General features: G+C 50.0%; 2 protein-coding genes across 2 annotated transcripts in view; both read right to left on the bottom strand.

The window, feature by feature from the left end:
* Positions 1–27,561, bottom strand: part of SLC2A9 (solute carrier family 2 member 9) — a 155,350-nt gene that overhangs the window by 120,470 nt on the left and 7,319 nt on the right. Inside the window, exon 3 of the mRNA XM_047799519.1 lies at positions 5,052–5,212. Coding sequence (XP_047655475.1) covers positions 5,052–5,212 — 161 coding nt within the window. The remainder of the gene's footprint in view (positions 1–5,051; positions 5,213–27,561) is intronic.
* On the bottom strand, positions 6,697–7,448 carry LOC125138219 (translationally-controlled tumor protein-like). The gene is made up of 2 exons (XM_047799521.1): positions 7,108–7,448; positions 6,697–6,826 (listed from the first exon to the last, which is right to left on the bottom strand). Exons 1-2 carry the CDS (start codon positions 7,446–7,448, stop codon positions 6,697–6,699), a joined length of 471 nt encoding a protein of 156 aa, XP_047655477.1.

The following is a 27,561-nucleotide window of genomic DNA, read 5'->3' on the forward strand; positions in this document are numbered from 1 at the left end:
AAAATCTGGGAATAATACATATTTTATTTTCTTCATGACCCATATACAAACATCACTGAGTCCTGTCTATACTACTTCCAAGATCTATTCCCAATCATACAATATGGCAGTGATCCAGCCCCAAAACAGGGCAGTGGTCCAGACCCAAACAGGGCAGTGGTCCAGCTCCACAACAGGGTAGTGGTCCAGGCCCACAATATGGCAGTGGTCCACCCACCATCATCTTACACCCCAACCACCGCAATAGCCTTGCAGGGCCCTTATTTCTCCTCTTGACCTGCTATATAGTTCATGGTCTACAGAGCAGCCAACATTATCCTTTCGTGGCATATGCTGACATACTTTTTCTTACCTCAGACCTTCTAGTGGCTTCCCACTGTAGTTAGAATAAAATCCTCACCTATAGACCCCTGCACGATACACTTGCCACACCATCAGATACACTCACCCTCATGCTCTCGAGCCTGCTCACAGTCCTCAGGGGTGCCAGGCTGCTCCCCCACTCATGGCTCTTGTCCTCTATTCATTGCACTGGCCCTTATCTCACTAAAGTCTCAACTCCAATGCGACCTCCTGACATTTTTTAACGTGGCTGCTTCCCCCCAGCTAAGAGCCTATCCCCCTCCCTCCTAACACCCTGTTCCATCTTCACAGCCCCAATATTAGGGGAAGTTATTCTCCCCATTTATATGCTTTATGCCTGTTGTCCTTCTTCCCCTGTTAGAATGTAGGCACCATGGGGCAGAGACTTTGCCTTTGTCACTGTAACCCCAACAACTAAACCAGTTCCTGGCATGTGCAGGTGCTCTGTACACATTTGCTGCATAAACAAAGGAATAAGTTTGGGAATCAGGTCGTGTTGACCCGACTCGCTGCAGGTGGCCCAGCTCTGATCTGTCCTGAATCTCGCTTCAGCCTCCATGTCTAGGGACGGGACAGCTGCTGTTCTTCTGACCCCACCTGCAATAATGTTTCTGCTCGGGCAGCCCAGCTACATACTAATGAAACAATCTTGGGGAGGTTTCTTACTCTCTTAACCTTGATTTACTCCACTGTAAAATGGACATACTGTCTATCTTAAGGCTTTTCTAAGAATGATTTATTTAAGGATGGCAAGGAAACTATCACTCTGGGTTCTGTGAGCTTCTCTAGGAAATTAATCAAGCTTGGGGGAGGGGGGGTCAGTGGAATGCCCTCTGATTTATGGCCATTCTGCCATTTATGGCATAATCACAAGTGACAGCCTGGGCTTGTGGTTGGCATCTGAATGAGGGGACAGGACAGGCTGGTAGGACTGAGTCCTCCATCTTGTAACCTGATGCTATTTCTCAGTAGGTGTCAGAACTGAGTTGAAGTACAGGACACTCAGCTGGTGTCCAGAGAATCGCTTGATGGGGTAAGGGAACCACTCTACCCCCGTTCCACACATACATCTTGGAAACTGATGTTCAGAACCCAAAATACTGATAAATTGGATGGTGGTGGAGAGAGAGGAGCCAAGGATGCCCTCCAGGGCTTTGGCCTGTGCTCTGGCATTGGACGGGATGGTGCATTTTGCGCCAGGCAGGGGCTGTTAAAATCACATTCACGTCTGACCTGAAACAATTGCAAATTGGGCTGCACACCCTCTAAGCAAGTTCATCATATTAATATATTCCTTCCCCAAAATAACCCCCAGCATGACGGCGTCCCAAGGAGGATAAATAGAAACTTATCTGTAAATAATTCACTAAGCTGACTCACAAGGGCTCAGAGACAGGGGTTTTAATCAGTGTGCTTCCATTTTTTTCCCAGGGATGAACATGCAAGAGGACGAGGGATCAGCACCGCGCTGTTTCTTAACACGGGACTCCAGCGACCCCCAGGAACCCACCGTGGACACCTGAGTCCCTGTCTCCCGTGGTGCAGGATCTTCCCAGATCATCAGCTCTCAGCAGACGGGGTCAAGTTCAAGGAAGAATGATAAGATAAAGACAGGAGACCATGTCCTTGAGAAATGGTCAAAAGACCTGAGAACATTTAGCCCAGACAGGAGAAGGCTCAGGGCCAGTGTGCGAGCTGCCCTCCACTCTGCCGTGCTTTAACTGATGGTGGTTGTTGAGGCCAAAAGTGTTAGCGTTATTTTTTTATTTCCTGCTCTCACTTCTCACATCATCCACGAGCAAGGCTTGTTTTCTCTGCTCCCAAACCATGTCCAGAACTCAAACAATTCTCCCTACCTCTCCCTCTGTCTCATTGCAAACCAACTCACCTCGCCTGGCTTATTGCAAGATAACCAGCCTCCCCGGATCCCCTGATAACAGCAAGTCAAAAACTCCCACCTTATTCTGAGTCAAAGCTAAGATCCCAATCCTGTCCCACGGTGTCCCCAGGGTCTGGCTCCAGGGATGCCTCCAGCTTCATTTTCTACTCAATGACTCAGCTTCTGCCACACTGACCTCCTGCCTTATCTTCAAAGAAGCTGAGCCCCTTCCTTCCCCAGGACCTTTGTACTTGCTGTTCCTGCTTCCCCAAGAGCTGTTACCCCAGGGACTTCGTCAAAATTTTCACTGCCAAGTGCTTGGCACATAGCAAATGCTCCATAAATATTTGCTGAGAAAATAAACATATGAGCAAAAAAAAGTAAACACACAGGAGAATGACGGCCACTTTGGAGAGTTACGGTACAGAAAAAACTCAAGCATGGAGTCTTTTTCCATCTGTCCTTCCATTCCATCCAACAAAGTTTACAGCACCCAACACATTGTATTCAGGCTTCTGTGCCATGTGCTGGGGCTCATATACAGACATGGATCTTACAATGAGGAGCTCCCCTTTCAAGAGAAGAAGTGAAATGTAGTTAAATTATCATCACCCCAAAGGATAAATGATGTAAAAGGGGATGCTAAGTCCTGTGCGTGCTCAGAGGAGGCCCGCATTTGGTCCTGGAAGATGTGTGGTGGGCAGTGGGGAGCTGGAGTAAGCCCTTGATGTGATCTTCACCTGTCCTTTTCCAGCTCATGCGTCTACCGTACCACACGGGCCGCACCCACCAGACCAGCTGATGATGCAGGAACAGCTTGTGCCAGAGAAGCTCCGTGTTTCCGGTGTGCCCATTCCCTTTGTTTGAGACTTTGGAAATCTGCCTCCCTGGGGTCATCCGTTCTCTTTTGCTCCATGTCGTGGACGTGAGGACAAATGTAAAGCAGTGGGTACCACTGTCCCTAACGGCGGTGGGTACCACCTAACAGCAGTGGGTACCACCATTGCTAATGGCAGTGGGTACCACTGTCCCTAACAGCAGTGGGTACCACCTAACAGCTATGGGTACCACCATCACTAATGGTGGTGGGTACCACCGTCCAGAACGGCAGTGGGTACCACCATTGCTAACAGTGCTTCATAGTCCCAAGGCCTGGGGGGAGCTGCCTGGGGTCTGATGAAGCTCTTTGCCAATTCAGGTCAATGAACATGCACGTTTGTTGAGCACCTACTATGCGTGGGTGTCAAGGTGATGATGAGTAAATAATACGGCAGAAAATAACAGTGTCCTTTTATTAAGCTCCTGCTAATGGGCCATTCTCCCTGCATTAATTTTCTCCAGACCTTCCATCCTCCCCTGCAGGATGGGAACTGTTGTTCTCTTACATAAAGGAGGGAACTGAGGTTCACATACATGAGCTGACTTGGCCAAGGCCCCACAGCTAGGAAGTCAAAGACTCGGGATTCACATTCACACGCTCATGCTCCAGAGACTATTCTTTCCACTGATATCTCGAGATTCCCCTGGAAGTCGCTATAAGCAGAGACACAGAAAAAAAATTTTTTGGGGGGGAGTCCCCATCGTGGTGAAGTGGAAACAAATCCGACTAGGAACCATGAAGTTCTGGGTTCAATCCCTGGCCTCGCTCAGTGGGTTAAGGATTTGACGTTGCTATGAGCTGTGGTGTAGGTTGCAGACGTGGCTTGGATCTGGTGTTGCTGTGGCTGTGGTGTAGGCTGGCAGCTGTAGCTTCGATTAGTCCCCTAGACTGGGAACCTCCATATGCCGCAAGTGTGGCCCTGAAAAGCCAAAAAAAAAAGGCACCAAATTCCTTAACTTGAGATGTCTGGTTTTCTGTTATTAACAGTAATCTTTTTTTCCTACTCCCTGCCTTTTGTTGCAAAACTCCTCTAGATCCTAGCTCCCCGCTCACCTCCCCAGAGCCGTTTTCACAAGGTTACTGGAGATGCTGCCTCCCAGGCTTAAGTCCTCAGATTTGTCCACCGAATAAAACAGACCTCTCAACTTTTAGGTGATGCATATATTTTTTTTGGTCGACACCTACAATGGAAGGCTGTCTAAGCAACTGATTTTTTTTTCTTTTTCTTTTTTGGCCACTCTGCAGCACCTGGAGCTCCTGGGCCAGGGCTCAGTTCTGAGCCTCCATTTTGGCCTACCCTGCAGCTACAACAATGCTGAATCCTTTAACCCATTGTGCTGGGCTGGGGATCGAACCTGTGTCCTAGCGTTGCAGAGATGCCGCTGATTCAGTTGCACCAGATCGGGAACGCCTAAGGAACTGATCTTTGGAGAAGCAGATCTCGATGGACTTGTGTGGAACAACCTCTAGGACACAGTGCTGACTTGTTCATTTGCTCTGACACCCAGACCCACCTCCTGTCTCCCTGCCCTGCTCTGTGCCCAGGAGCGGGCCCTCTGGAACTACACCCACAAGACTCCTGGTTTTACTGGCTTCCACTTGGTTTGACCAACGAGAGGCACCAGCAGTGGCCGGGAGCACTGGAGGAGAGAGAAGCCGGGGTGCTTCTTCCCGCTCTTTGTGGTTGGACAGTAGGGGTCTGACATAGCCCAGCGCCTCCTCAACCTCACCTCCTGCCTGTCAGCCCATCATCCATGGACTCACTTCTCCTTGGCCTCTGGTACCCAATTTCTGCTCCTTGCTCTCCCAGCATTAGCATCTCCCCAGTTGGACCCAATGGGACTCTGTCGACTGCTGGGATCCTGACCCTGGTACAGACATGTAAGGAGTGCCCCGGAGGGCGCCCCCAAACAGACAGCTCCCACTGACCTCCCAAGAACCTTTCCGATGAGCTTCACCATCAGCGTCCCCACGAGTCCCCCGATGGCGAAGATGGACACGGTCACAGACCAGAGCAGGGTCAGGGTGTCCGGGTCTATGGCTCGTCCGTACCTTCTTTCCCACGACTCGTTGTAAAAGGCCTTGATGTACTGCAAACAAACAACACACCGTGTGATTCCTCCTGCCCCATCCTGCTGCTCCAAGCCAGCCAGCGTATAAGCGAAACAGCGTCTGCGGAGCACTCTCTCTGCTAGGCTCTGTTTGAGCTTTATTTCATTGAATCCTTCTCACGCCTTTTATGGACGGGCCCTATCTTTACCTCATTTTGCAGATAGGGAAACTGAGGCTTGGAGAGACTTGCTCAGCTCAGTGGCAGAGCCCGGGAGTCGAATTCAGATCTGACTCTGAACCTTGGGGAACCGTCCTACCTGGGCTTCTCCAGCTTTGAGGCACAGCAGAATACCTCAGAAATGGGTTTGAAATGTACATATCTACCTAAACTAAGAGAAAATATCTGCCACCTTGGCATGGGTAAAGATTTAAGACAACAAAAATGCTAACCATAAAAGAAAAACAAAATGCTCATTTGGATTTCAACAAGATCAAAGCATTCTGCTCTTCGGAAGAGATCAGGAAACCTGAAAAGACAAGCTGCAAACTGAGCTCACACATTTGCAACACATATAACTACAGAGGATTTGTAGTCATAATATGTAAAGAGTTCTAATACATCAATAAGAAGACAACCCAATCAGAAATGAGTGAAAGACTTGAACAGACTCCAAAAAATTCAAGGGACCAGGAAGCTAATGGTATCACGTTCCACGTCATTCATCAACAGGGAAATGCAAATGAAAGCCACAATGAGATGCCCGCTTCATAGTCACTAGACCCCTACTGCTGTCAATTCTGATTCGGAGGGTTTGAGACGGGATTGAGGGGTTCCCTGTGTTCCAGAGCCTGGGGTCACAGTACTATGCACCCTCAAGAGAGTTTCATCCCCAAGATCCTCATCGTTACCAATAAAGGCCTACAGGAGCCAGCGTGTGACCTGGCAGGAAAAGCATAGGTTCAGATCACACGGACCTGGACTTGAATCTCAGAACCATGATTAGCTAAAGGTTTAAACCAGCTGGACCTTGACACCTCCGTCTGCAAGATGAGAACAATGACACTGATGTCTCAGGGCTGTTGTGAAGGTCATATGAAAACTTGGAGCCGTGCCGAGTACGTGCATGGAGCTCACACAATCCCCAGGAAAGTTAAAGATTAACAGGTCTCGTAAGAGTGAGTAGTGACCAGCAGTGTGTACTTTTTTTTTTTTTTTTGAGTTAGTTTAAACGATTTTTATTTTTAGACAACCTCCATGACATGTTTTTTTTCCCCTCAAAACCAATGCCTCCACTCCAAAAAATAAATAAATAAATAAATAAATAAAAATCAATGTCAAAATGAGCTCAAGATGCCATCAGTCCCATTTGTCTAAGTGCTGGTGTTTTGTGGATGAAAAGCTTCGGCCAGCCAGTTTTGACGACAGGTGATAGATCCGAAGTAGCAGCCAAATTTGTTAACGTTTTTCCATCTCTAAGCCATCCTTAAAGAAAATCACACACGGAGTCACGCGATCCTCACGCTAGTCCAGCAGAGCAGCCATGACCATGCCATCGGCATTCATGTTTTCACCAATGAAGAACTGATCGTTTTTGAAGTTAGCAAGGATGTGCTGGATTCGCTCTGCAGCACTTGCCATAAAAGGTTTTACTCTTTCTTTTTCTTTTTTTTTTTGTCTTTTTTGTTGTTGTTGTTGCTATTTCTTGGGCCGCTCCCGCGGCATATGGAGGTTCCCAGGCCAGGGGTTGAATCAGAGCTGTAGACACCGGCCTACACCAGAGCCACAGCAACGCGGGATCCGAGCCGTGTCTGCAACCTACACCACAGCTCACGGCAACGCCAGATCGCTAACCCACTGAGCAAGGGCAGGGACCGAACCCGCCACCTCATGGTTCCTAGTCGGATTCGTTAACCACTGCGCCACGACGGGAACTCCGGTTTTACTCTTTCTGGTCCCTGTTCTTCACGTTTCCCTTTGATCGACTTCATGTCATCTCTGATGTTTTTCTTCTCGGCTTCCTTCGTGAAGCTGGTTTCTTGCAGGTGATGGTTCCTAACAACGTCGACACCAGTGATTACTGGGCTTTGGGTACCTGTGCCCTCGGGCCCTTCAGCAGAGGCATTTCCACCAAGGAGCGAGTCATCTGTGCCACCCTCTGTCCTACTGACCATCTTCCCCTCCGTCTCCAGACACGGCCCGTCCGCGAGCTCCTGGATCTTGTAGATGCTGCAGAACATCTCCTTGTGGCTGATGAGGTCCTGGTAGATGACCATGAGGGCGGCTGGAGGGAGGTGACCACGGCACCAGCTTAGCAGGAGCCGGGAGCTCAGAGTGGCACTCGGGGTGGGGGGCACTTGGGGCTGGGGGGAGTGGGTGGAAAAGCCAGTGTACTCTTGTACTCTGACGGTGGGAGTTTAATTTGTGCAATAATCTTTGCAAACTGTTTGGCATCATCTGGTAAAGCTGAAGATGATCCTAACCTACGACCCAGCAAATCCATTTCTAGAAAATTCCTCTCAAAAGCTCCTCTTTCCCATCTGCCCTAGGATACACCTGTCCAAACATGCATGGCGGCATTGCTTACAATAGTTCCCAACAGGAAGCAACCAAGATGCCCACTGACAGGAGACTGGATAAGCAAATCGTGGAATAGTTATAATTTGAAACACGACAGCCACACACACGAATGAACAACAGCTATGTACCCAACACACAAAATAAAATCTCAAAAAATAAAATCAAATAAATGTGAACAAAAGAAGCCAGAAACAAAAGGATGCATAGAGTATGAGTTTATATATAGCCTTCAACACATGCAAAATTAAAAGGATTTGGGGGGAATTACATGTAGATTATAAAACTGCAAAAAGACGCAGAGAAATGATTTTTTTTTTTTTGTCTTTTTAGGGCCACACCTAAAAAGCAACTTCCACAGCATATGGAAGTTCCCAGGCTAGGGGCTGATTTGGAGTTGCAGCTGCCAGCCTATGCTACAACCAGAGCAACGCCAGATCTGAGCCACGTCTTCGACCTACACCACAGCTCACGGCAATACAGGATCCTCAACCCACTGAGGGAGGCCAGGGATGGAACCCACGTCCCCATGGATGCCAGTCAGGTTTGATACTGCTGAGCCACAACAGGACCTCCCAGGAAATAGGCATGTCAAATGTCAGGTCAGCGGCCACCTCTGGGAGATGGTGGAAGAAATGACTGGAGGGAGGTGTTGGCAGGGTCTTCTGTCTCAATCACTTATTCTCATGCAGACACTAGTTTTATAACCATTCTTTCAATGATGTGTGTACGCGTGTGCACGTGGGCATGTTGTATACTCTTTTGTAAGGATAATGTGTCTTCCCACTTATAACTTTTTTTTTTTTTAATGGTGGGAAAGTGTTCCAGGCAGAGGGACAAGCATGTGTCAAGAAGGCTGAGGAAAGCCTGGCGGGTTCACGGACCAGCGAAGAGGCTGGGGCCGGGGTGGGGTGGGCATGCGATGGCACAGTAAGGATACGGAGGCTGCATGGAGTTGAAGGGGCTGGAAAGGTCAGGTTATGTGGGATCACAGAGGTCATGGTAATGGCTTGGCTTGTTACTTGGATTTTTTTTTGGTGGGGGGGGGATGGAGTGGGAAACTATTGGAGAATTTTAAGCAAGGTGAAGACATGGTGTGGCTGGCATTTTCAGGAGAAGCCTGTGGCTTCAGAGATCGAGTGGATCAGAGCAGGGCTGGAGAGGAGGCTGGCACCCTCTTGGGAGGCTTTGCAGTTGTCCATTGTCATGGTGGCCTGGACCGAGTGATGGAGATGAAAGCAGAGGGTGAATTCGAGGTATGTTTTGAATGTGGAATGGACATGACTAACTGGGTGATTGGCTCCGAGTCTGGGGAGGGAGGGTGCTGCTGCTGAAGGTGAAAGAGGAATGCAGCAGACTGCCAGGTGTCTGGCGCTTAAGCCAAGGTAATGATGGCAGGAGATGGGGGGGGTTCCCACTTTCTCCCTGCCAGATCTCTATTTTCCCCCCATTTTCTCTCTCTTTCTGGCTCCATAACTATCCTGCTCAGAGTATGGAGGGAGGCCAGAATATATCATCAACACCTAGGGAAATTTCTAATGACAATGAGGCTTCCATGTATTAATACACAAGACACTCCTACCTGCCATCATCCAGTGATTCGCTCAGAAAACCAGTGCTGATACTGGGGCCTGAGCTGAACACAGAGATAAACCAAACAGCCCCCCACCCCACCCCAGTCTCAAAGATCTAGTTCACTGGAGCTGATCATGCATTGTATCATTTAAGGATGCTCTTGGCTGCAAGAAACAGGATATCCCAACTTAAACTGCTTAGCAACAAGGACATTCCCTGGGACTATTGATCTGGAGGCTCCGTAGCAGGACCTCGAATCCAGATGCTCCCTTTTACTTCCTTTGGCTGGCCATAGATGTGACCTCATCCCAAGCTGCACCCACTCAAAATGACAGGCTGAGTCCTAGTAGCAGTTTTGATCACATGCTTTCCCACTCCTGTTTGAATGGAGAGAGTAATCCTGGCCTCTCAGAGACCTCCTGGTGCTCAGAGGAACTTTCCTAGACGCCACCAGTGCACCTGTCACTATGTCCTATTGACCCCGGTTGGGGCCCAGGCCCCCTACTAAGCCAATCACTGGCAAGTGAATCCCATTTTTTTATCTCCTCCTTGCCGCTTTATTAAATCGCACCACTGTTCTCCATTTGCTCAAATTCACGACTTCATCCTAACCTTGCCCTTGATCCATTCAGCCTCCTCCCTGTCTGGCACGGGTTGATTTGTGTCCACCCCCAACAATTCATATATTGACATCCTAACCCCAGCATGTGACCTTATATGGAGACAGTGCCTTTACGAGGTAGTCAAGTCACAGCGAGGTCATTGGCATGGACTCTAACCCAATAAGACTAATGTACTTATAAAAGAGTGCATCTGAACACAGAGATGCACGGAGAGATGACACGAAGAGACACAGGAGAAGAGGGCCATCTACAAGCTAAGGAGAAAGGCCTGGAATAGAACCTTCCCTCACAGGTCTTGGAAGCAACCAACCCTGCTCACACTTTGATCTGTGACTTCTAGCCTCCAGGATTGTGAGAGAATAAAATTTCTGTTGTTTAAGCCCCCTAGTCTGTGGTACTTTGTTTTGGCAACCCTAGCAAATGGATACACTGTCTCACCCCCACTTCTCGCTTCTCTCACCACTGAACCCAGCCCAAGCCACCATTGGCTCACCCAGGGCTCCCAGAACAGCCTACAGCCATGGACCCTCACCAAGTCGCCACGTGCAGCCTCCTGGACTGGGTACCACGCTCTCTGTCAGCGGCTGAATTCTTACATATAAAAATTGGCTCTCCGTTCTCAAGTATTCCAGTGGCCGCCTGTTGCCCTTCTGGCTGCCCGGCACCAGAGGCCCCGCTTCTCTTTTGGGAAAACTTCCTGCCTTTTACGAGCCCTGTGACAAACAGAGCCCACTCTGCACTCGACATTGAAATTGCCGGACCTCTGCTCTCCCCGCATCGCTGCAGCAACGGAGTGGTCATGTGACCAAGGCTTGGCCAATCAGAAGCCTGGGTTTGCACGCGGCGGGAGGCTAAGAAAGCCGGGTGGGAATTCTTTGGCAGCAGAGGGCGCTCCAGAAGACTGGATTTGGGGGAAGTGGGAGGAGCAGTGGGGGCTGCAGGGGACCGCCTCCCCGCTCCCCACCAGCCAGTTCTAGGTGTGATTTGGGGTATTAGCCCTGCTGAGGAGCTTCCAGTCCTAGCTCGCCAGCCCACCCACCAATCCTGGGAGCCGCTCATTATTTTTTCGACAAATTCTTTTTTAGCTTCGATCAGACAAAATTGTCGTTGTGTGGGACTACGGAAACGCTACCGAAACACATAAATAACCCTGTTTGATCCTCAGGTCAACCCTAGGTAGACACTCTTCTTTACAGATGAGGGAATCAAGAATAACCTAATTCACCCACAGACAGTGGCCAGTAAGTGGTGAAGGAGATTTTGTGCCAGATCTCCATTCAGAGCCAGAAGAAACACCCCACCCTGCGACTCCTCATCTCATGAGGATGGTGTGAAAGTGAAGAAGCTAAATCCAATAGGACATTTATTGATTTAAAGGTCCTGATAGATTAGGCCCTTGTTCCGGTCTTAACGGGGTGTGTAACCACCAAAGAGCAGAGTATAGGGCGAGAAACAGTGTGGTAATGGCCAAGCCGAAGGGATGGAGGGGCCACAGGAAGGCAGGGGATATAGGATCCCGGAAGACTACAGCACGTACTATAAGGTCAGGACCCCCGGGAGGAGCTGGAGTGAGTACCTTGAACTTCCCAAGCCTCCTGCCCAATACTCAGGACACCCCCATGCACTGAAGGTCATTCTCAGATGTGACTGAGACCCTGCTGCCATCCTGCACGGACTCAATCATTTGCAGCTGGGTTGGGAGGCATCCTGCAGCTGCCCGCCCTAGAGAGCCTCTTATTCCCACACTGGCAGCAATGACCAGTTTCCTGAGTTAATGTGAAGAAACGAAAAGGATGTTATTTGGGAGGAAATTGTCTCTTTTCCTTTCCAATCCACCGGGAGCCTGGTGGGGAGAGAGGCGGCTTTCGCATCACGCACTGCTAGGCTTCGTTTTGTGAGTCTCTGCAGAGACTTGTTGTTTCAATTTGGGGAAAGTGGCGAATTGCAGCATGTGCCGAGGGCTGGAGGAGCCTGGAAGAGCTGCCCCCCTGCAGAAACACATCTCAAACAGTCCCTAGAAGCTGGTTTCAAAGTGATGCCTTGAGCAATTAAAGTGTTTGTCTTCCGGTGTGAATTCAGCAAAGGCCGAGATGAAAGGCAGCCCCACAGTGGATGTGACAGCAGAAGCCAGGTAATGAGTACTGTTCAGCTAATTCATTGCACGGATTCATTCCCTGAGTTTGAGATTCATGGGCCTGGTCTATGTCAGCACTGGCTTGTCGTGCCTGGTACAGAACAGGGCTAAATCAATGTTTGTGTCTTACACTGAGTTTCAGCTATGGGCTGTTAGCATCTAATATAATAAAAACAGGTAACCCAGACACCACGTGCACCATGGGCCATGTACTGTTCTAAGAACTGGACACACATGAATTCACCCGCTCTACAGCTGTATGAGCTAGGGGCTGTGTTTTGACTTCTCTCTTGAACAGATGAAGAAACTGAGACACAAAGTCATAGGGCTCCCCCAAGGTCACCCCACTGGCACGTGACAAGGTCGGGACTCAAACCCAGGCAGTTGGACTCCAGAGCCCAGCTTATAATCACAACTCCATTCCAATTCTTAGTAAAGAAAATACAAATATGATCCCCTCAATTCCTCCGCTGTATGTGGAAGACTGAATTAGGGGAGAAGAGGAGACACAGAATCAGCCTTGGCTGAGGGCTACTGTGTGTATAGGACATCTGCACAGCTCCTCTCAGCCCACGCTTGCAGCCGTTTCATTAGAGTTGAAAACTCTGGAGCTGAGCAATGCATCTGAAAGCTACAAATGCAGAATCCGCTCTCGCTCATAGCATTCATGCCCTCCTCCTCCTCTGGGCCACGTCACACTTCTCGGTCCCTTGCATCTGGGGTGGGGAGGGTGCAGGTCACAGGACTGCTTCTCACCAAAGGAGTGTGAGTGGATGTGTGTCACCTCCATCGAGTGGTGCGCCTTCTCCTTACTCCCTTTTCTTGTAGTCTGGTCATTCACAAAGGACGAGCAGAGAGCTTTGAAGCCCTGGGGAATGGTGGAGCCACTCAGCAGAAGCAGCCTGTGCCCCTGGATGACTGCATGGAGCAGAGCTCGCCTGCTTTGGGTGGTGACATGGGTGAGAAATAAACTTTCATTGCCTTAAGCCACCGAGAGTTAGGCGTTGCTTGTTCAACTGGTTCAACTGAACACAATCACCTTGACTCCCCCAAGCTCATGCCATGACAATGACCATGATAGGAAGTTTTAAGAAAGAGGGATGATTTAGGCAAAGACATGAAGGATGTGTAGGTTTGAGATATGAGCACAGAATCAAGATTCCTTTTACATTTGGGGGGACTTGTAAGACTCCATTTGACTGTCCAATAAAATAGAGGTTTATAGTCACTGTGCTAGCTAATCTCTAGCCCACTTTGGGCCATCTCATTCATGGGTTCCACAATTTACTTTTCTGTTGCGCGTACTTCTGAGAAACCCAATCTTGTGTCTTTCTATCTGGCTCTTCAAACCTACTTCCTCACCACCAGGGGCCAGGTTCCCATCCTGTCTTCTAGAGACATGTTCTGCGGTCCCTTGCCTTCAAGGAGCTCAAGATCTATTGTGGAGACAAGAGCTGAATTAATATGCACTTACAACATGGAGTGAAAAGAGCTGTGGTACCAGGGAGCTGAGAAAGGCTGCCGACACTCAGCCAGGTAACCCAGGTCCCGTATGCAACACGGGCAGGTGAGTGGGCTTGGGTTAGACAATCGGAGACAAAAGTTCTCAAAGGCAGAGAAGCTAATGACATAGCTGATGACATAGAGACACTGTACACGAGTCAGTGGGGTCAGAGGGTGGCCTTGAAGCTGGAGAAAGGTTGGGGAACTAGACAGGGGCTGGTCGGAACTGGCCCTGACTGCCAGTCTAAGGAGTCCACACTTAATCCCATGGGCTTTGGGTTGAAACTGGAGGGTTTGAGCAGCACAGAATTGAGATTCTAATCAGTTTTTCAGAGCATTCACTATAGGTGCAGTGTGAGGCTCTTTTAGGAAGTTTCACCTGGGGATGCTGGACCAGTCTGGAGGCTCCTGGATTGGTAGGGCATGATGAGTCTTCGGGAAAATTTCTTTTCTTTTTAGGGCTGCAGCTGCGGTATATGGAAATTCCCAGGCTATGGGTAGAATCGAAGCTGCAGCTGCCAGCCCACACCACAGCCGCAGCAATGCGGGATCTGGGCCAAGTCTTTGACCTACACCACAGCTCACGGCAATGCCAGATCCCTGACCCACTGAGAGAGGCCAGGTTTGGAACCCACATTCTCATGGATACTACTCATTACCTCTGAGCCACGACAGGAACTCCCAAGTCTTGTAGAAATGTTTGATGTACTCATTGAAGAGAATTTATACTACAATAAATACGAGTACTGACTCGAGCCCAAACTGCAAAGAAATAAATAGAGGCCCCATATGGTTAAGAGAAAGGAGACTCGACAAAGCGCTGAGGGTCTTGGGGTCAGGAATCGCTGGCACCGCTGAGTCCTGTGACCTCCAGCAAGTGGCTCTGCCTCTGACGGCAGGCTTCTCCGTGGTTAAGGGCCCCAGAGTCCATTTTATTCAGCTCTCAGCTGGGCTACTTCTCTGCTGGGTGATTTTAAGTTACTTAACCTCTCTGTGCTTCAGGTTTCTCCTCTGTGAAATCCTTTTCCTCCCTAAAGAATTAGTGTGAGGACAAAAGGTGGGAATGAACATAAAGCCAAGTGCTGGGTCTGCAGGAAACACACAATACAATTCAGAAGCTGGGGTGGCTGGCGGTGGTGTCGATACAATTTCTGTCTCTTGAAATAAGTGTTCTAGACGTGTTTATTTCTCAGGTCTATGAATCCCTGAATAATTTACCACCATCTCCCCAGCCAACAACATGGGGGGCCAAGCTTCTGGCAGCAAGTTGAATCATGTAATTCCCAGCCAGGAGGACTGGCATAGGATACCACCAAAGGATGACAGGAAGTTGCCAGGCAACGGGACGCAAATGACCTGGTAGCCTGTCTTACAGTAGGAAAGTTCTCTACTGATTCTCACACAGCCCGTCATGAATCCATCTCCAATTATTCTCAAGAGTGTGATAATAATCCTCAAACATAGAATGTGGATGGGCCAGAGTACGTGCCTAACAGAGCAAGGCGTGCCCGTAAAGCCTCAGGAATTAATTTGTAGAGACAGTCCCCACCACTGAACGTGCTGACCACCAAACCAGGCTTTTCGAAGTAAGGACCACACAAGACAAACTTTCACAAGCCTAGGAGTTGCCACTGTGGCCCAGCAGGTTGAGAACCTGGCATAGTGTCCATGAGGATGAGGGTTCAATCCCTTGTCTCACTCAGCAGGTTAGGGATCCAGCATTGCTGCAAGCTGTGGCCTAGGTCACAGATGCAGCTTGGATCCTGCGTTGCTGTGGCAGTGGCAGTGGCGTAGGCCTGCGGCTGTAGCTCGGATTGGACGCCTAGCCTGGGAACTTCTTTAGGCCACAAGTGCAGCCGTAAAAAGAAAAAAAAAAAAAAGAAAATTCCACAAGTCCAGCAGTGCCACTAACATCACCCGAGGAGCAGAGCTAAGGTCTCCTGGCCCAAGACTTCTAGCCTCTAAAGGTCTGCCTGGAAAGCTGGCCCTGGGCTGGTGTCAGGGAACTTGGATTTGGGGAGGAGCCTTGCTGTTCTCAGAACTGAGAAGAGAGGCTCCTGAGGCTCAAACTCTGCAAACAGTGTGGTTTGGTCTCAACACCCGCTTCTTCTATGGGAGTTGGGAATTGTGTATGTGCCAAAGAGGAGGTGCTTGTGTGACCAACCCCTAATAAAAACCCTGACCTCTGAGTCTCTGATGAGCTTCCCTGGGGGACAACATCTCATGTCAGTGTCCCAGCTGCTGCTGGGACAGTTAAGTGCATCCTGCCCGTGCTTCTCCGGGGAGAGGGCCTGCTCTCCTCTGCATTTCTCCCCAGGCACCTTTTCTCTTGGCTGGTGTTTCTTTGTTTTCTCCCGCTGTAATAAGTCACAGTCACAGAATTCCTGTTGTGGCTCAGTAATAACGAACTCAACCAGTATCCAGGAGGATGCGGGTTCAATTCCTGGCCTCGCTCGGTGGGTTAAGGATCCGCGATGCTGTGAGCTTTGGGGTAGGTTGCACACACAGCTCGGATCCTGTGTGGCTGTGGCTGTGGTGTAGCCCAGCAGCTGTACTTCAATTGGACCCCTAGCCTGGGAATCTCCCCATGCCGCAAGTGTGGCCCTAAAAAGATACACGGAAAATAAAGAAATAAATAAAAAGACTAAATCACAGTCACAAGGACGCCTGTATGCTGAGTCCCGTGAATCTTCCTGGGGAATGCACAAACCTGGGTGGTCTTGGGGACCCTCGCCCACCCCCCTGGTCGTTAGGAAAATGTCCAGATCCATCTTGATTTGCTATTCGGTCTGCAGGTCTGTGGCGGCTTGGTTTCTTCCTACCACGTGATTCCCCTGGAGGAATTTGGGTAACTGAGGCGTGAGAAAGAGGCCTCTGTACTTCCAGAAACCCGAGCACATTCCACTCGCTCAGCTGGCTTTTAGAATAAAAACCGAACACGAGGAAAATGATGCCTCGGTTGTGAGCAATCCTCAGAGAGTTAAGGCTTCCAGAGTTTTCTGGGTTCCCTCCTCAACTGCCTTTGCAAGGAGGAACGTTGTCTTGACTCCTGGGTTTGATTATATAGAACGTGAAGAAAAGAAAGTTTCATTTTCTCTGTGGCCCCAGGCAAGAGCAGAGAGGAGTGCGTGTGCACGTAAATATCCTTCTTATTAAAAGAAAATCGATCTGGAGCTTCACTCTTGCTGGAACGTTCTTTTGCGAGATTGCACGGTTGTGTGTGCAGAAGGACGGTGCGTTCACACCGACCTGTTCTCCGCTCTGTGATGACACGGCCCACTCCCTTCTGCATGCCCTCTGCGTGCCCGGAGTGAAAAGGGTGAGGGTTCTCATTACTGTTGAGATTGCTTCCAGCAGCTAAAAATCCGTCTTGAGGTAGCAGGGCCTTTCCAAGGGCGTCTGATTGAATCCAAGTTCAAGGCGATGGTTTTGAGTGCCAATGATGCAATCACTTGTAGAACAGGAATAACAACCCTCCCTTGCAGGTGGGGCCGCTGGGAGGATCAGGTGGGGATGAGCCCCTGGCATGACGTCCCGCATATAGTCAGTGCTCAGTAAATCTCAGTAATCTTTCTCCCGTGGGTCGGAAACAGTATGTCTCCAGTGTTGTTTGCCTGGGGCTGTTCATACCAGCAGTGCCATCCAACCTCCTCCATCCCAGTTTTCCTGACGGCCTGCGCCACTGGGCTGGCCATTCCCGGGTACCGCTGTCTGACCACAGCAGCTGCGGCCCCCACTCCTCTCAGCAGAGCTGCCCTGAGCCCTGATGGGAATGGGGTTCTTTCCCCTTTAAATTCAACAGAGGCATTTTTCCGGAGGAATTTTATGCAATGAGAAAATTCTGAATCAAAGAGGCAGGCGTCTCAGCTCCAAAACGCTGGGGGCCCCAGAAAGAGGCAGGGGTGGCACCCACCGTCTGGAACCCCCAGACACCCACACCAGGGGCTGGAAAAGCCCTCCTCCTCCTCCTGTCAGCCAGCAGCTCTGCCTGCTCTGATTAAAACCCAACCCAACCAACAATGACTCACAGCTCCCAATGTAAACAATGTGACAGCGTCTTACAGTAGAGAGAAGCTGAGAACAACCTAAGAGGCCCATGTTAGGAAGATGGGGCGCCCACGTGGTACGGCAGTGCACGGCTGTCAGAAGGCCTGGGGATGGAGAGTATTCAGGGATGTGGAAAAATGCTCTCAGTAGAAACATAAAGTCAAAAAAAGAGGACATAAAATGGCATATATGGGAGTCCCCACTGTGGCACAACAGGATTGGCAGCGTCTAGGGAGCACTGGGTCGCAGGTTCGATCCCTGGCCCTGCACAGTGGGTTAAGGATCTTGCTGAGGCTGCGGCTTAGGTCACGACTGTGGCTCAGATCTTACCCCTGGCCCGGGAACTCCAGGGCAGCCAGAAAAGGAAAACATAAAAATGAAAAAAAATTTTGTCTTCATTTTTATTTACTTTTTAAATGATTTTTATTTTTTCCATCATAGCTGGTTTACAGCGTTCTGTGTTTTCTGCTGTACAGCAAGGTAGCCCAGTCACACATACACACATATATATATATTCTTTAAAAAAATTTTTTTTAATGGCATATATGGATGATATCAGGAAAAAAAAAAGTAGATTCAGAAAAATCCTTAAAAGTGGCCTCTGGGTGGGGCCGAGGTTGTGACTCCCCATTGGCTGATTGGCTTTGAGCCAGTTACTCTCCCTGCCCCCAGGTTCCTCTACCTGCAAAGTGGGATTATTGTCACAATATCTGCATGCGGGCTAGTACCCCAATGTGAGATACAGCTCCTGCTTCCTAGAAGGGGATTTGTATCAGGAGTTTTATCATTACATGATTAAATGTGTGCTGTCTGCTTTTGCTCATTGCAGCCTGTTTTGCTTTTATAACCAGTGAGACAAAGGAAGAGGCGGAAGGGAGAGAAAAGAAAGGAAAGATCGAGAGCAACCCTGAGGTTTGCAGGTCAGAGGCAGTCCCGGTCCAGGCTGAAATTGACCAGAGATGCCCGCCTCATCAAAATCACAGCCAGTTGTTTCTGCAACAACAAGGTGCGCTGGCTTCTCCTGTAATCAGCCCTGGCTTTCAGAATCCGCCATGCCCCTCCCCCACTGTGCCCCTCCCCCACTGCCCACCTGCCCACCCACCCAGTGCCGAGGTCTATGACACCTCTGCCCTCATCATCCCCCTAATGTTCCCTCTAACAGGTCTCAGGCCACCCAGGGCACCTGGCCCTGCGCCCTGCTTCTCTGAGAGCACAGAGGCCTCCAGAACACTTGCTGAGATGGCAGTGCGGCGTGGCATTAATTGAAAGGACTAGAACTCTCTTCTGGTTCTCTGTCTGCTGGCTCATTGGAACCTTCCCTCTGGCCAGCACTGAACATCTGCCCCTAAGCGGGACAGCCCTACTCTTGTAGAACTGAGAGGATGATTTAATGCCTTATCACCATGTGTTTACCCGCCCTGAGGGAAGGACCAGAAGAGGGAAATGATCAATTATACCATTTCTGCTGGGAAGTTTATGAGGAGTCAAATGAATTGCTCTGCAGAAGCCCTGGGCTTAAGTACTAAGATTCTGCTCCCCTCCCAAGTGAAGAACAAATGTTGGCAACACAGAAATTACTAGAAAGGGGAGTCACTCATTATAACAGCCAAACCCCTCCTGTGGATGCTGGCTTTGTTTCAAGGAAGTACTAGTTCATGTGGCTTGGGAGTGGGGACAGTAAGTTAGACAGCCCCCCCACAGCGACGTTTCCATTCTTTCTTTACGTCTCACTCCTCCCTTCTCTCATTCACTCAACAGACTTTTTGTTCCTGGTATTTTTATGTATCGAACATACTTTTGTATGAGCTACAGGGTATATTTGCCATATACAGCTGTAGAAAAAGAATGTGGCTGGCCTTGCTTCCTGGTTCGTGGAAGTGTCATCTAAGCCTTTGGGGTTTCCTGGATGATAGGGGTGTCTTTGTTATTCATGGTGGGAGTGGGTGCTTTCAGACCTCACCTGAGGCTTAAGGCAAATGAGGTGACTCAGGTTGGGCGCTGGCCATGCCAGAAAGACCATGGGGTCAGGGGGTTGGGGTTTTGATCTCAGTGATGCCAGCCTTACCTCCAAGGGGGGCAGGCAATGGATGAATTTGATCAGCCCTGCCTATGTAATGAACGCCAACAAAGCACTGGTCATAGAGCACAGGTGAGCATCCCTCATGGACCATGCTCTGAGTATTGTCACATGTCGAGGCACTGGCAGGGCAACCTGTCTTGACACTGAGGGAAGAGGACACCCGCAGTTTCATGTTTGGAACCATCTTCGCTGTACGCGTCTCTTCTTCTGTCTGCTTTTGATTCATATCCTTTCTGTAATGATCAAACCATAAATGGAAGTGCAGTGCTTTCCTGAGGTTTTTTGAGGTCTAGCAAATGATCAAGCCTGAGGGGCTAGTGGGAGCCCCCAGATCTGTAACCCAATGGTCCGAGTTGTGGGCCGTCCTGGAATCCCCAGGCTTGCAGGTGGTGTCGGAAGCGGGGGCAGACACTTCAGGAGACTGTGCCCGTAGCCTATGAACTTGGCCTGCCTCTGGGGAGTCAATGTCTGAAGTCATTGCAAACCTTTGCTGAGCATTCTGCTGGGGGACCGGGAAACAACGACCACCGATGTTTGGAAGGACGCTTTGACCTACAGAATCCTGTCTGCAGTGTTTTTGCTAAACCTCAGAGCACTGATCGGAACCAAAGGCCAGGGCCTGGCAGACGGGCTCCAGGTGTTCACTCTGTATTTTTGGACTCAGCCCTAAACTTACCCTCCCGCACACCTTCCTGTCTGATCTCCCAGCTGCAGAGTTCCTGGTTTACGTTCCAATTACTTTTTAAAAAATTTTTATTGTAGTTGATTTTTTTTATTATGTCATTTTTCTGTCAGTTTCTGCTGCGCAAGCACAGTGACCCAGACATGTGTATATACACGTTCTTTTTCTCATATTATCCTCCATCATGTTCCATCACAAGTGATTAGACATAGTTCCCCGTGCTGTACAGCAGGACCTCATTGCCCTTTTTTTTTTTTTTTTTTGGTCTTTTTAGGGCCACACCCGAGGCATATGGAGGTTCCCAGGCTAGGGGTCTAATCGGAGCTGCAGCTGCCGGCCTACACCACAGCCACAGCAACACCAGATCCCACCCGAGTCTGCGACCTACAGCTCACGGCAATGCCGGATCCTAAACTCACTGAATGAGGCCAGGGATTGAACCCGCTCCCTCATGGATACTAGTCGGATTCTGCTTCGACACAACAGGAACTCCCAGGATGAGTCTTCTTAGTGTCTGTTCCTGGGTCACCCTGCTGAAAGCTGGCTGCTCTCTCAGCCCTTGCTCTGTGCCTGTGGGCTGGTCCTGTACCCAGGCCCACCACTCCCCACCCAGGCTCCTTGTGGCCACTTACATCTGAGCCCTGTCCCCTGGTGTCCCAGCCTTATCTTTGTGGGGATGGGAGTCTGGGCTCCATATCGTCCACTCAGCTTGGACCTTGAATTTCTTTAGAACACTGCTTCCAGAATTTTCCTCTAGGCTCTCCAGACATCGTCCATGAGCAAGAGGAATGTTGATTCATGCTCTAGTTTGACACATCACCTGACCCAAACTGTATCGGCCTGAGAACGAGCATTCACCTTGGCTCCTAGATAACAGCCCCAGAATCAGTGTGATGCTTCCATCCAGCCCCGTGGGCCTCTCAGGTGAGACCTAGACCTGGGCCCTCGGGCAACAAGGGCATATCTCCCATGACGGCTCTGGCTGCTTCAGGTTATTGTAGCGGCACTGATGGAGCAGAGGCCAGGAGGGCAGCCTTCTGCTAAACGTCGAGGCTTAAAATGGCCTAAATACGAGGCCACTTGCCAGGTGTCAGAGGAGTCCCTTTAGCCTGCATGCATGACTGTTTGAAAATTCAGGCAATTATTGTGTTTTGTTTGATTGGTATGTGAATCAGCTCTAAATTTTTCAGAGCCTTTTACAAAGGCTCAGAGCGCTTTAGAGAGATAAGTAAGTAGATAAATAGGTAAAATAGAGATGGACACGTTGAAAAACAAATGGAGAAGGAGATGGATGGAAAGGCAGATGGATAGATGGATAGATGGATGGATGGATGGATAGATGGATGAATGGATAGATGATGGATGGATAGATGGATGGATAGACAGATGGACAGATGGATGAATGGATAGATGGGTGGATAAATGGATGGATAGATGGATGGATGGATGGATGGATGGATGGATGGATGGATAGATGGATGGATGGATGGATGGATGGATAGACAGATGGATGGATGGAGGGATGGATGATAGACAGATGGATAGATGGATGGATGGATGAATGGATAAATGATGGATAGATGGATGGATGGATGGATAGATGGATGATGGATAGGTGGATGGATGGATAGATGGATGGATGGATGAATGGATAGATGGATGGATGGATGGATGGATGATGGATGGATGGATGGATAGATGGATGGATAGATGGATGGACAGATGGATGAATGGATAGATGGATGGATAGATGGATGAATGGATAAATGGATGGATAGATGGATGGATGGAATGGATGGAGGATGGATGGATGGATGGATAGACAGATGGATAGATGGATGGATGGATGGATGGATGAATGGATAAATGGATGGATAGATGGATGGATGGATAGATGGATGGATAGGATAGATGACAGACAGATGATAGGTAGATAGCTAGATAGACTGGATAGATAGATACAACTATGCCAATTAGAATTAGTCATTGGAAACAGAAAAGACAAAAACTTAGACATGCAGCAATAAATGGACAAAAGAAAAATACCAGGGATGTAACATCTGCAGGAAAATTCACCCCTCATGGATCAATCAAGTTCATAAAGCCAGCCAGCTCTCTGCCAGAGGCGGGAAAAAGAACTGAAGAACCTTCTGGAATGTCTTCAAGGGCCAGACCTCAAGTGGCTAAAACCACTTCTTCGTACATCCCATTGGCAAAGTTGGTCAAGGGCTGTGCACTGATGCCCAAGGCACCGGGCGTCCTCTTCCAAACGGGGCATGATGGGCAGTCAGATTCTGGGGCTCTTTGAAAGCAGGGTGGACAGGACCTATGCTCATTTAGGGTGACTATGCTGAAGAGAAAACAAGTGGGAATTTAGGGACTGGGGGCACTGAGGGGCCCCCCCAATACCCCTAGGAATGTGGACATCAGTAAGCTCCCCAGGCCTCAGTTTCCCCAGCTGTAAAGGGGGTAACTTGGGATCTGGAGTAAGAACGAAATCTGACCACCCACAAACTGGCCCTAACGGGCTGGCACGGTCTGTGCCCACAGCGGGCATTATTTTCATTGTCGGCATTCCAGAAAGTTCCCAAATAGCTGAGGTGAGAGAAACACCTGGCATTTTGTGAGATGCCCCTGGGGGCGACCAGGGCCAGCGTCTGGTACTGCATGGATTGGTCAAGTTCCGAAATTATGCCTCACCTGAGGGCAGACAGCACGGTCTGCAGCCCTCTGCTCCCCAGCCCCGCCTGGCTCCTTTTAGGCCACCACACAAGAGGTGACGCTGGTTGGCAGGGAACTTGGGACCCGTGTCATCACTAAACCAGCATCGCTTCTGATGGGTCAGCATCCTTGGTGTAACTTATCTCATCAGCACCCTGGCGGCAGCACCGTGTCTGGGGACTGACACATCCAGGCCCTCGTATCTGTATCACCTGGGTCTGAGGAGCCCAGGTGAGGTCCGGCTCCTACACAAAAGCCCACCATGGGGCATGGGCCCTTCGCGCCCACATTGCATCCCACTCCCCGGGGTCTCTGCTCCCGTCCTGGACCCTGTCGCCTCGCTTGCCCACCCTGGGCCCTCAGCCAAGGGAAGAGATTTCTCAGTGATGTCTGGTCTTGGGCAGAGCCCTCCAGCCTCAGGCTCCCTTTCATCCTCCCCGCCCCTTCATCAGGGATCTGTCACCTCCCCCTTCTGCAGAGGCACCCACAGGGGAGCTGGGGGTTCCCTGCGGGCCTGCCTGGCTCTGGCTCCTCCGGCTCCAGCTGGTTGCCACCTGGGAGGAGCTCCCAGGCTGAGCCCTGGCCCCTAGCCCGCCCCCGGCGCTCGCAGGCTGGGCAGTGTTGTGCTGGCTCCTGCTCCGGTTCTGGGGCCCGTGATCCCCCTCAAGCTGGGCCTGGCCCCCTTCCCTGCCTCCTGCCCCTCCTGCCCTTTGGGCTCACAATCTGGTCACCCCTGCCTGTCTCCATTCTTCACTAGCTGAGCATCAGGGGCGCCTGGAGGGCGGGGATGTGTGTCCTGTGCGCCTTGTACCACAGCATCCAACCACGTGACACATGCAAGGCCCACGCACAGCGGAGGGCTCCTGGCCGTCTGCCTTCCCCTGGCTGTGTAGGCAACATGAGCAGACACGATGCATTAGGGCCCAAGATGCACCTTTCACAGGACACAGAGCGGGAGGGGGAGTTTGAGGGGCTGGGCAGCTAACTAGAAAGTGGTCCCCTGTTTCTCTTTCAGCTCGTGCCCATCGGGGGGGATCTCCTTCCAGTGAGAGCCCCTGGGAAGCAAGCCTTAGGGGCAGGGACCAGGCAATCCAGGGACCCCATTGTGACGCCATCCCAACAAGTCAGAGCTTTTGCCCCTGAACCCCTAGGGCTTCTGTAAGCAAAGCCCAGGGCAGCCGTTTTGGGGGGTGGGTGATGCAGGTAAACGGCTCACTTGACTTGTTGTAGATGCTCCCTGCCTCCCTGGCATCACCCGCTGCTTAGCCGACCACGCCAAGCCTCCCCAGTCCTGGGATTTGGGGTCCAGCAGGTGGTTCATGACCAGGCAGAAAGAGCATGGGTTGTGGATACAAATCAGTCCAATTCGAATCCCAGCTGCCACCTCCTAGCAAGTTGCTTAAACTCTGAGCCTCTGTTCCCTCATCCATGGAAGGGAAATAATATCCGTTACGGCCTGAAGTGTACCCCCAAATCCATGGGTTGAAGACATAAGCCCCGGGGTGACGGTACTTGGAGGTGGGGCCTTGAGGAGGTGATGAGGGTTGAAGGGAGCCCCAAGGGGTGGGCCTGATGGGGGGGGTCAGTGGCCCTTGTACGAGGAGACACCAAACAGAGAACTGACTTGTCCTACTCTCTGCCACGTGGGACACAATGAGCAGGTGGCTGTGTTCAGGCCAGGAGGAACCGGCCAGGTCAGCACCCGGATCTGGGGCTTCTAGCCTCCAGAACTGTAGCAATAAATGTGTGCCATTTAAGCCCCCTCCCAGGGGTCTTTTGGTGTGGCTGCCTGATCAGATGAATCCTCACAGGTTCTCAGCATTTCTGTGAGGATGAACCTGCAGGGCAGGCAGCATTTAGTGGCGCGGTGACTGGCCCGATGGAAACCCGTGGTCCTCCTCCTGTGATGGAGAGGACACCCCAGAAAGCGGCTGCCCAGGTAGGGCTGACCCCCCCAGCACCCCTCCAGCCCCACCCCACCCCCCATTAGGCAAGACTGGCTCTGGCCCTTCTAAAAATGTGCGTAATAAACACCACCTGTCCCCAAAGCCTAGGGACGCAGGCTAAACGCTTCACTCTGCAACAAGGACTGAATAATTTCTTTGGGTCACACTGGCCGCAACGGCACAGCCTTAACTTTCATGGAACCAGACGTCCATGGTGTAACACTGGCCGACACAGAAAGAGAACGACCTGATTAAAAATGGCTACAAATGTGTCTGCTGGGACCAGGAAAATGGACATCTTTTTACCTAAAACTGGCTACTGGCAGTGGCCAAAAGCATGGGCCCTGCAGCCAGACTGCCCAGGGGTTGCCCTCTGGCATCTGCTTACTGTTGTGATGGATGGGCAAGTCTGCAAGACCCAGAATAACACTCAGCACGTGAGGCAGAATAAGACTACCCTGGATTCAAGACTTACTATAAGACAGTCGTCCAGACAGTGTGGAACTGGTAAGAAAAAAAAAAAAATAGACAAGCAGATCAATGGACCAGAAATAGACCTGCATCTGGTCAACGGATCTTTAACAGAGGAGCAAAGGGCAATATCGTGCAGCAAAGAGAGTCTTTCATCAAATAGAGCTGGAACAATAGACATGCCAAGAAAAAAAGGAATCTAGACACAGACCTTATACCCTTCATTAAAAAGTAACTCGGAATGGATCACAGCCCCACATGTAACATGCAAAAATAGAAAATGCCTAAAAGTTTTTAAGATAACATAAGAGAAAATCTAGATGACCTTGGGGATGGTGATGTGACTTTCCATTTATTTATTCTTTTTATGGCCACACCCACGGTATTTGGAGGTTCGAGGGCCAAGGACTGAATGCCAGCCACAGCTGCAGCTTCCTATGATTTGATGGGATCAGCGGGACTTCATTACAATTTAATGTTAAGAGAATAAGCAGACAAACCACAGGCTGGGAGAAAAAATTTTTCAAGAGAAAACATCTGATAAAGGACCTGTTACCCAAAATAGGAAAGAACTAACTTCCCTCCTCCTTCCTTCCTTCCTTCTTCCTTCCTTCCTTCCCTTCCTTCCTTCCTTCTTCTTTCTTCCTTCCTTCCTTCCTTCCTTCCTTCCTTCCTTCTTCTCTCTCTCTCTCTCTCTTTCTGCAGCATATGGAGGGTTCCCCAGGCTAGGGGGCACATTGGAGCTGCAGTTGCCGGTCTACACCACAGCCACAGTGGGATCAGCAATGAGGGATCCAAGTTGTGTCTGCGACCTACACCACAGCTCACAGCAACAATGGATCCTTAACCCACTAAGCGAGGCCAGGGACCAAACCCAAGTCCTCATGATGTCAGTCGGGTTTCGTGATCCCTGAGCCACAACGGGACTCCGGGAATTCTTAAAACTCAATAATGACACAACACAAACAATCTGATTAAAAAACAGGCAAATGCCAAAGAGACACCTCGCCAAAGAAGATACGCGGATGGCAAGTAAGGATGTGACAAGTCATTCAACGCCATATGTCGTCAGGAAAGTACGAACTAAAACAATGAGCTAGCGTGACACGTCTCTGAGCACATCCAGAATCCAAAACAGTAACAAAACAGCAAATATTGGCGAGAGTGTGGAGCAACAGGAATTCAGGTCACTGCTGGTGAGACTGCAAAGCGGTGCGGCCACTTTGGAAGCCACTTTGTCAACTTCTTACAAAACTAATCATACTCCTACCATAGGACTCAGAATTGTGCTTCTAGGCATCAACTCAGATGAACTGAACACTCGCATCCACACACTTATTTGTCATTGCCCAAACTCGGATGCAATCAAGATGTCCTTCGGGTTTGGTTTTTGAGGGCCTGCACCCACGGCACATGGAAGTTCCCAGGCTAGGGGTCAAATGGGAGCTACACGCGCCGGCCTACACCACAGCTCACGGCCAACGCCGGATCCTTAACCCACTGAGCAAGGGCCAGGGATCAAACCCGCAACCTCAGGGATACTCGTTGGATGTTGTTCCCCGCTGCGCCACAGCGGGGAACTCGCAACGTGTCCTTCGGTTTTGGGATCCGCAGATGCAGACGGGGATCCATAGGATGGATACGCTGCAAGGCCCTGCTGTGTAACACAGGGAACTTCATTCAGTCTGCCCTTGATAAAGCGTCACAGGAAAGAAGGTGAAAAAGAACATATACATCTACGTGTGTGTATAACCGGGTCGCTTTGCTATACAGCAGAAACGGACACGATATTGAAAATCAACTATTCTAAAACTGTTTTAGAAAGATGTTCTTCCGTAGGTGAGGGGCTAAAAAACTGTTACATCCAGACCATGGACTCTTATTCAGAGCCAAAAACAGATGAGGTTTCAAGCCATGAAGAGACACGGAGGAAGCTTAAGTGCACATTCATAAGTGGAAGAGGCCAACCTGGAAAGTTTACTTACTGTATGAGCCCAACTATATGACATTCTTTTTTTTTTTTTTTGTCT

This window comes from Phacochoerus africanus, chromosome 10, assembly GCF_016906955.1.
Source record: "Phacochoerus africanus isolate WHEZ1 chromosome 10, ROS_Pafr_v1, whole genome shotgun sequence".
In the NCBI taxonomy this organism is placed as follows: domain Eukaryota; kingdom Metazoa; phylum Chordata; class Mammalia; order Artiodactyla; family Suidae; genus Phacochoerus; species Phacochoerus africanus.

What these genes read in the sequence shown, in the direction of transcription:
- LOC125138219 (XM_047799521.1), bottom strand. Translation starts at nt 7,448, where the DNA reads ATGGTCATCTACCAGGACCTCATCAGCCACAAGGAGATGTTCTGCAGC. An exon ending in CCAGAAAGAGTAAAACCGGA is followed by an intron (nt 6,827 to 7,107) that starts GTTCCCGTCGTG and finishes AGAAAAAGAAAG; the next exon opens with AGTAAAACCTTTTATGGCAA.